The 10,368-nt window shown below is 39.3% G+C and overlaps 1 protein-coding gene across 1 annotated transcript in view; it reads right to left on the bottom strand.

Annotated features, from left to right (window-relative positions):
* The window catches only part of SAMD3 (sterile alpha motif domain containing 3), a 60,087-nt gene that overhangs the window by 37,842 nt on the left and 11,877 nt on the right, over window positions 1–10,368 (bottom strand). Inside the window, exon 4 of the mRNA XM_023727909.1 lies at window positions 6,380–6,487. Coding sequence (XP_023583677.1) covers window positions 6,380–6,487 — 108 coding nt within the window. The remainder of the gene's footprint in view (window positions 1–6,379; window positions 6,488–10,368) is intronic.

The following is a 10,368-nucleotide window of genomic DNA, read 5'->3' as shown; positions in this document are numbered from 1 at the left end:
CCAATGTCATAAAACAATATGTGTACTACTGTTTCATGAGAAACTATTTGTTCTGTAAGCCTTCACCTGAAGTACAATAAAATAAATAAATAAAATACTTATTTACACATAGTTCCTTGAATCTCCCTTGCTGTTTTGGGTGCTTGTACATTTGTACATGCTGTTCTGTTCGCTTTGCTGTGAATGCCCTTTACTCTCCCCTCCATTTTCGTTCAGATGAATTTCTAATCATCTTTCAAAATCCTCCCTCAGTATTTATGAACCTTCCCCAGCGGCCGTCTCCATACTCACTTCTCTGAAAGTCTTACCTCTCTCTCCTGCTGTGGTACTTCTGTACCCTGTAAATTTCTTTTTCTGCATATCTTTCTCAATATTGCAATTATTTGCTTACATAACCATCTCCTCTACTATTTATGCCTGAAGGCAAAGACTAAACTGTTGTCCCCACCCACCACCACAATGTCTAATATAATGCTTTGCTCACGATGTATATTCAGTAACTATTGGGGTGAACCAAAGAGAAAAAACAGATTAGAAATCAAGCTTGCTTTGGTTCTCTCTGAAGACTCCATTAATACTGAGATATTAGAGTTAACGGGAATGGCCAGGAGTCAGGGAGTTATTTATCAGTCACGTTCACGTGTGCCCAATTTCCCACAATTCTGCAATTCCTCTTTGGCTGGATCCACAGACACCCTCCACTCAGGAGTGGATTAACCAGTAAGCAAGGTAGACTCGAGCTTACTTGTGCTTACTTACTAATCTGTAGTGCACAATTTCAAAACAGGTGAAATTGTGCACTAAAGATTAATAAGTAAGCACAAGTAAACCCGTGCGTACCTTGCTTATTGGGTAATCTGTCCCTGCCTCTGCTGAAGGAGGGTTCAGTCCTAGCTCAGTGAGGTGATATTCCTCATTTCATTTGGGTCTTTGCTCAAACGTCACCTAGTCAAAGTCAAAGGACTTCACTGAAAACACCATCTGAAATACAGGTCTCCTTTCACTAACACACACACTCACATACACATACTACTCACTCTCTCCCTACCTCACCTTTTGTTTTGTGCCATTGGTCTTCATAATATACTTAAAATTTTATAATGTAATGTCATATTTATTTGTTATTTTTCTCCCGTTAGAATGTGAGCTCCATGAGGTAGGAATCTTAGTCTGCTTCTCTCATTGCTATATCTTCAGTGCCTACAACAGTGCCTGGCATGTAGGAAGCACTCAGTAAATATTTCTGTACTGAATGAATGAACAAACCCTGAATTAGGTAAGAAGGCTTTAGGTCAGTATTTCCTAAGGTATTTCTTGTAATGTCAATAGATGTTACACAACGAAAGATTTCTGGGTTAAACAAAATTAAACGTGTTTTCTTATTATAGAACTCCTCATAGTCTTTACTATGTTAATGTATACTGGGAGTTACTAATTAGGGAATAGAGCTAATGTGTAATACTTCCAAAACAGAAGCTTTAGGTATGAGTGTTCAAAGCACATATGTGTTGGGAGATGGTGTGATCCTGCATTTCACTCTGAAGGATCCTTATTGCTTCATTGATCTGAGATTCAGCATCTAAATGTGATAATTTACCACCATGTTCTCCCTTTCATTAGACGAAAGAACAGATGTATTGAGCAGAACATGAAATGCTTAACACATCCGTTCCTTCATATAATGAACCTCTGTTGACCACCTACTCTCTCACGCACTGCAAAGGTGAATATGACTGGACCCTGACTCTCCCACAGCTCTTAGACTACAAAGATGTATAGAAAGTGAGAAGAGTAATCACACATCAACTGGAATTTGTAGAATTGGACCCAAAACCAGGCTGGCACACTTTCTCGAGCCTTCCCTTTATTAATTACTAAGATAGGATGCACACGCAATTGTGTCACGCTACATCTGAGCTACTGTGTTATTGTACATGCAACCAATATGTCAAAAGTGTTCAAGATCGACCTGTTGAAACTTTCCCTATTTACTGAACATTAGGCAGAAGGGTAAAACCATTCTACAAACTTTCATAGCAGTATCTAGGTCGAGAAAAAAAATCATAGTTAAAATAATTTTTAAATATGCATGAAACCATGACTATAATTAGTCTTGGTATAATTATGCCGAAGGCACAAGCAAAACATCTGTGTACATATATTTAAAGCTCTTGTGAAGTATTTTTAAAGCAGCATTTAGGAAACCTCTACCTGTTTATCTGATTTCATGCCTACTTAGGTACTAAAAGAGAAAGGACCTGTTTCAAGTAGTGTATATGGAAAACAAAGGATAGCTTTGCAAAGAAAAGCTTTCCCCAAAGGATCTGCAACCCATACTGAAGAGGAAACCTAAGAATCCCTCCATCAAGAAAGGGCATTTTAAGTAATTCAGTAAAGAACACAGTATCACCTGTCACCAAAGAAAACTGTAGTGTGTCACAGGACACTAATGTTTCCTTGGAATGCCAAATTCGTCCACTGGGACACACATACCACCTTTTCACTACCGCTAGACACTTTTCAAGAGCCAAATCAGGTGAATTTCGTGGCTTAAAAACCTTCTTTTTCTTTCTGTGTGCCAATAGTCTGGATAGAAGACACATGTTTACTTTAGGGGACAAGAGGCAAAATATTATAAGAATAATAACTGCCAGCTTGTATGTTGTAATAACAGCTTCCAGGTACTTAAAATGTTATCTCATTTGGTATAAACAAAAAGACTTGAAAGTAGGAACTTGTACACCAATGATCATTCAACATCATTCACCATAGCTAAAAGGAAGAAACAACCCAAGTATCGATCAACAGATGAATGGGTAAACAAAATGTGGTATATATGTACAATAAAATATTATTCCACCATGAAAAGGAATGAAGTTCTAATACATGTTATGACATGGATGAACCATGAAAATATTATGCTGAGGGAAATAATTCGGACACATAAGGAGAAATATTGTATGATCCTACTTAGATGAAATATCTAGAATAGTCAAGTGCATACAGACAGAAAGTAAATTAGTGGTTATCATGGGCTGAAGGGAGTGGAGAAGGAGAGTTATTGCTTAATGGGCACAGAGTTTCTGGTTGGGGCAATGAGGAAGTTTTAGAAATAAATAGTGGTGATAGCTGCAGAACATAGTGAATGTGATAATACCACTGGATTGTATACTTGAAAATGGGTAAAATGACAGTTTTTATATTGTATATATTTTACCACAATAAAAGAAAAGTTTTCTCATTTGGACCTCATGGACTATATATTAAGGTGGGTGCTCCCACCTCCCATTGTACAGAGACCATATGGTTGGCAAGAGAAGGAATCAGGATTCAAACTCAGGCATGTGAAATCCCACAAGCTATACTCCATTCCACTACCTTTCCTTGTTTCTTGAAACTAATCGGCTTCATGATAGACCTGTGGCCAAACACCTTCAGCTTTCTAGCCTGTTTTATGTGAGGGGCTTATAAAGTCTTTGAGTTTTACTTTGTTTAGAAAATTAGCATATTTAGGATTGACTGTATCAAAAGTTCTAAAAGGAAATTGATGCTATTAAAATATTTATCCTGCTTCCTGAAAATATATTCAGCCTTTCATTGGCTCATACATCCTTGTTGTTATCGTTGTTAGGTGCTGTTGAGTTGGTTCCGACTCATAATGACCCTACAGAACAGAGTAGAACTGCCCCGAAGGGTTTCCAAGAAGCGGCTAGTGGATTTGATGGGCTGACCTTCCGGTTAGCAGCCAAGCTCTTAACCACTACACGACCAGGGCTCCCATATATCCTTAGTTTAATTAAAAAACTCCTACTGAACCTCTGTGTGCCAGGGCTGTGCCAAACGCTAGGTTTACAATGACAAAAAAAGGGCATATTTTTTGTCCATGAGTTGCTTACAGTCTAATGGGGGCAGGGTGGGGGGGATACAGACTTTAAAGGGATCAATTTCAAAATACAGTTTTATGGGTAGAGCAAGAGATAGTATGCCCTGGCCAGAACTATCTATTGAGAAAACTGGTTAGAAGCCCCTTGACTTGAATGTCACTTTTCCTCGTTTATAAATAAAAGAGAGAATACAGCCCATCTTGCAGGACTGCAGTGTGGACTGAACAAGATGACAGTGTAAAGAGTTTGTGAAAATTGTCAAGATCAAACCTTAACTTGAATATGGCCTGATTGCTCTCTCCTGGGGGAGGTGGCCTCTCTCCTTTAAATGCTCATACATTTACTAGAATAAGAACAGACATATAGATCAATGGAATAGAATAGAAAGTCTAAAAATAAACCTTCACATTTATAGTCAGTTGATTTTCAACAAGGTTGCCAAGTCCATTCAATGGGGAAAGAACAGTCTTTTCGACATATGGTGTTGGGACAACTGGATATCTACATGTAAAAGATGAAGCTGGATCTCTACACCTCATACTACATACAAAAGTTAACTGAAAAATGGATCAGAGATCTAACGTAAAAGCTAACAATAAAACTCTTAGAAGAAAGCAGGCATAGATCTTTATGACCTTGGAGTAGGCAATGGTTTCAGAGATAAGACACCAAAAGTACAAGCAACAAAATAAATAAATAAATTGGACAACATTAAAATTTGAAACTTTTGTGCTTCAAAGGACACCATCAACAAATTAAAAAGACAAGTCCAGAATGGGAGAAAATATTTCCAAATTACTTATCAGATAAGGGACTTGTATCTAGAATATATAAAGAACTCTTACAACTCAACAATAAAATGACAAATAAATCATTTTAAAAATGGGCAAAGGACCTGAATAGACATTTCTTTGAAGAAGATATACAAACAGCCAATAAGCACATGAAAAGATGCTCAACATCATTAGCCATCAGGAAAATGCTATTCAAAACCACAATGAAATATCACTTCACAGCCATTAGGGTGGCTGTAATAAAAAAGGAGAACAATAACAAGTGTTACCAAGCATGTGGATAAATCAGAACCCTCATACACTGCTGGTGGGAATGTAAAATTGTACGGCTGCTTTGGAAAACAGTCTGGCAGTTCCTCAAAATGTTAAACATTGAGTTACCATATGAACCAGCAATTCCACTTCTCAGTAAATACCCAAAAGAAATGAAAACATATGTTCTACACAAAAACCTATACGTGAATGTTCACAGCAGCAATAGCCATAACCAAAAAAATTGAAAAAACTCAAAGTCCATCAGCTGATGAATGGATAAACAAAACGTGGTACATCCACACCATGGAATATTATTTGGCAATAAAAAAAGTACTGAAGTACGGATACACCCTACAACATGGATAAACCTTGAAAACTTTATGCTGTGAAAGAAGTCAGTCAGTCACAAAAGGCCACATAGTGTATGATGAAATGTCCAGAGTAGGCAAATCTATAGAGACAGAAAGTAGATCAGTGCTGCCTAGCATTGAAGAGAAGGAGAATAGGGAGTGACTACTACCGGGTGCAGGGTTTCTTTATAGGTTGATGAAAATGTCCTAAGATTGACTGTGGTGATGGTTGCACAATTGTGAATATACCAAAAGCCACTGAATTGTACACTTTAAATGGATAAACTGCTATGTGAATTATAACTTAATAAAGTTGGTACCAAAAACAAACAAAAAACTATGAAGTAAAAAAATGATAGCATATTTAAGGAAAAGCATTTGCTTGCTAGTGACTGAAAACAATATGTCTTATGAGTGATGTTGTGAGCCACATGGGTTGGGTGGCTGTGAAATGCTCTAGAGGCTACTGTGACTCCTGAGCCACATGGTACCTACGATCATCCGCAGGACTTTGTTTGAGTTCCCCTTTCTTGTGTTTGGTTCTCTTTAACTCTATAGTTATTCTTTGTTCTAACGTAACCCATATAGTGAAGTACGACACCATATAAAATCCAGAGTCGGAACATAAAGAAAATACTTACCCAAATAGTGCCTCTGTCAGGAATAGTCAAGTTAAAACAATAAAATTCACGAACACAAAGACTCCACCAAAGGCAAATTCTATAGAAAGAACATCATTCACTGAATAAATTCTATCTTTGTGACTAATGCCAACTACCTTGGAGAGTTTACAACATAGAAATCCTCTTCTTCTTCAAGAACATGTACTTGAAAGATATGAAATGTCATTTTGGAACTTCTTTTTTCCAAAACAAAGATCAGAAAATTAAGCCTTCTTTTTTTTAAACCAAACATCTTCATCACTTGATTAAAAAAAAAAAAGTTCTTCCAGGACTACAAAAAATTTCAATTTAGAACTAGTTTTAAACACAAGAAATCTAATAAATAAATAAATAGATAGATAGGCAGACAGACAGACAGATAGATAAGAATATTATCGTTTGGCTTTGAAATGTTTTAAAGTTGGCATCTCCACCTCTGTTTCAGTACTCTTTGGTCAATCAGTCCATTATCAACGTTTTCCACTGGGTAGAAAGATGGCATCTGCTCCTCACGACTGGCTGCACTGCAGGACTGTTCATTCCTGTCGCAAACAAAGCAATATTGTATATCAGTAGAGCCCTATCATAGTCTCAGGAGGTGAGTCAGTGACTATTCAACAGGAGCCATAATCACCAATCTTACTTCGACTCTGAGGGCAGCGTCAGCCTGTAGCAAACACTATAATCTGTGTTCACTTGCAAACTCCACATTAGACTCATGACTTAGACAATTGAAAGAATGACCCTCTGGGGTCATCTTCTCAATTGTTCCCATATGCCAGCTCACAACGCCGTTTTCACTAGTCTATCCTACATTCCTTCATGCTAAGGTTATCCTTTTCTTTATGAAGTGATGGTGACAATTGAATTTTTGGTTAATATACTTATTTGGGAAAATAAAATGGTTAGCTCTGTGTGAGACTTGACCTCCATGCCCTGCTATTTTGAGGATATTTTATTATCTGTGAAATCTCATGGTCTTCGATCCAACACTTCACTAACTCCTTCATTTTCGGAGTTATGCAACTGAGGCCCAGAAAAGAAAGCAGCTTGCTTAAGGCCATAAGCTGCTCAGTAGTAGTGCCAGGACTTGACCTTAGTTCTCCCGATTTCCTGTCTGGTGATTTTTCTACCAGCTTCAACAAGAACAACAAGAGAAAAAGCAACTGCAAATACACCTATTGCATATTCCTATCATTTACCTAAATCTGAATTTATTGGATGCCAAATATCCTGTCCAGATGTGGCTTACAAATCCTTTTCAAAATAACATCCCAGACACCCATTAGCCATTAAATAGAATTTGCACTCCAGTTGAAAACCATCTGTCAGATCTGGAATGCCCATACAGACTCTTAGAAGGGGCCTTAAGTATCATTTATTCTATCCACCTCATTTTACAATTGAGGAAAGTGAAACTATGAAAAGTCAAGCCAAATCTCCGAGCATTTTGTTACCCAGGTTCGGGGTTCTTTCCACTATGCTGAGTTACTTCTCATTATTAAGCTCTTTCTGAAAGGGCTTAATGAAATAGCACATCTTCATGCCTCCTTCTATCATCATGATTCTAGCCTGAAGATAGACTAACCAACAAATACCAAACCCGTTGCCATGGAGTTGATTCTGACTCACAGAGACACTATCCGACAGAGCAGAACTGCCCCATAGGGTTTCCAAGGTGCAGCTGGTATATTCAAACTGCTGACCTTTTGGTTAGCAGCCGAGCTCTTAACCACTGTGCCACCAGGGCTCCAGCAATAGACTATGACCTCCAAATATAACAAATAAGCATTTTCTTTTTGAATACCCGAACTTTCGGTTAGCAGCCGAGTGCTTTAACCACTGCACAACTAGGGCTCCTTTATATCACAATAATTTAACCTAAATACAAGACAACATAATCTTTAATGTGAGCCAGCTACTTACTGGGTAGAGTTTAATAGCCCCTTCTCATAAATCTCTGAACAGTCAGTGTTCCAAGTCTTGGCTAGCTTTGAAACTGGTTTTCTTAACCAGGTTAACCAAGCTTAGTATTTAACACAGGACTATTTGGTCTAGGAGCAGGACAGATTTGCTTAGTGATTATGAGACTCATGGCATGAGTATGAATTAAGATGGAGTTAGGTACTGTGTTACTTTTCACAACCTACACATGAAGAAACAGTAATGCCAACATTTAATATAATCAGTCCAATCAGTGGTAGAATCAGGAATGAAGCCTAGATTTCCCGGTAGTCCAGCCAGTTCTTATTTACTAGAGAATGTTATAAACTGATTTGCAGTGGAAACAAGGCTGCCTGTTTGCTCCCAAGCTGTGCCTAAGGCAATATCAAGATTCCAGTCAATTGAAGGGAACTTCCAGCTTAAAAGTTCTACTCTTCCAAGAATGCTGGGAGATTACTTTGAGCTCTCTTAGAGATTCACACCGTCCCTTTGTGGAAAGGAGTAAAAGCATGGAATGGGAGCTTCATCAAAAGTCACATATTGAAGAATGTGCTTTTAAATAAGCCAAAAAACCAAACCCATTGCTATCAAGTTGATTCTCGCTCATAGTGACCCTACAGGACAGGGTAGAACTGCCCTATAGGGTTTCCAGGGCTGTAAATCTTTAGGGAAGCAGACTGCCACATCTTTCTCCTGTGGAGTGGCTGGTAGGTTCCAACCACCAACCTTTCGGTTAGCAGCTGAGTGCTTTAACCACTGTGCCACCAGGGCTCCTTGTGCTTTTATGTAGATATGTCAAAACAATGTTTAGGAGATATGTGTCAAAATAAAGTGTGGCAAAAATTCCTCAAATAAATCAGATGTTAGAATCTGTAGTACTTAAACCAGATTCTTTTTCATTTTATTGTTTATCAAAGAGAAAGAGAAAAAATACATTATTAAAGCTATAATCAAATAATTAAAGTAAAAGCATACAATGGATTTTATTAAGCATCACAATACTATTTAAGAATTAATGACTAACTGGTCATTACTTAACCTTAGAAACCTTGCAAAAAAGGAGACCTGATCAGAGGTTCTGGCAAAATGGCGCTCTAGGCAGAAGCACCACACCGTCCCTCCACAGCAAAGATCCAAAAAACTAAGCCGAACAGAGAATACAACAATCCTGAAACCCTAAAATATCAAATGAAGAGATAAAGAACTCAGCCAAGCACCAAATGGAGTGAGAAAACTGACAGAGAACGGAGAGTGAGGAGAGATTCATGCAGAGGTACCCTACCAGCTAATGCAGCGCGGATCCGCCATCTTGGACTCTTATCGGAGACCAGCAAACGGGGGTACGAGAAAGCAGCCTCACGGAGCGTCCAGCGGGAGACAAAACAAGTGGTAATTTGCGATATACACTTTCCCACACCCCCACCCCTCTTCACCCCGACTGGGCCTCCTCTGCTTCCCACGGCCACAATCTCTTGACCAGGAAACACAGGCTGCTTGGATTCCACACACCCAAATGGGCAGCTCTCCGAGTGCCATTTGTTGGCTGCTGGTGTTGCTTTTTTCTGCTTCTTTTGATTTCTTCCTTGCCTCTTGCCACCTTCCCCTCCTTTCGCTCGAGTACCTCGCTCCCTTTGCCATCTTTGCTTCTTCCTGAGGGACTGCAGAGCGCTGGTAATTTGTGATATACGCTTTCCCACTCTCTACCATTCTTCAGCCACACACGGCCCCCTCTGCTTCCCACGGACACAGTCTCTTGTCCAGAAACACCAGCCCGCACTAGCTGGCTCTCTAAGTGCCATTTGTTGGCTGCTAGTGTTGCTTTTTCTTTCTGCTTCTTTTGATTTCTTACTTGCCTCTTGCCACCTCCCCGTCCGTTCGCTCGAGTACCTGGCTCCGTACGCCATCTTTGCTTCTTCCTGAGGGACTACAGAGCTCCATTCGAGTGTGGAGCTGCTTCCCGGTCTGGGCTGCCGTGCTGGTGGGATCCCGGGGCATTTGTTCGTTTGTTTGTTTTGAATTGTGTGTTTGTTCTGTTTTCCTTTTCTTGAGTTGGGAGCCCTTTCTGGCCAGGCAGAGCTGCATGGCAAGGAGACTCCCCTTCGGCTTCCAGAGACGTGCAGAGGGATCCCAGAGAACATTACTTTTTTTTTTTTTTTTTTTTCTGTTTTTTGGGGGGCCTTTCTTGTTCTTTTTTTTAAAATTTGTTTTGTTTTCTTTTCCCTCTTTTTCTCTTTTTGTCTTTCTTCATTGCTCAGTTTCTCGTGTCTCTATATATTCCTTCTCTTTCTGTTCCCTGAATACCTGGCGTTGTATACCTCTACGCCTTCTAGCCAGGCTGTACAGTGACACCTGAGAGCGACTTCCCCAGACCTCATAGCTGCACCAGTGGGATCCCTGGGAACTTTGCGGTTCTTTAACCTTTCTGATTTTTATTTATTCATTTTTTTCTTTTCTTCCTCTTCCCCTTTCTGTTTTTCTC

This window comes from Trichechus manatus, unplaced genomic scaffold, assembly GCF_000243295.1.
Source record: "Trichechus manatus latirostris isolate Lorelei unplaced genomic scaffold, TriManLat1.0 scaffold00002, whole genome shotgun sequence".
NCBI classification, from domain to species: Eukaryota; Metazoa; Chordata; class Mammalia; order Sirenia; family Trichechidae; genus Trichechus; species Trichechus manatus.
This window is presented reverse-complemented; position numbering and strand designations above follow the sequence as displayed.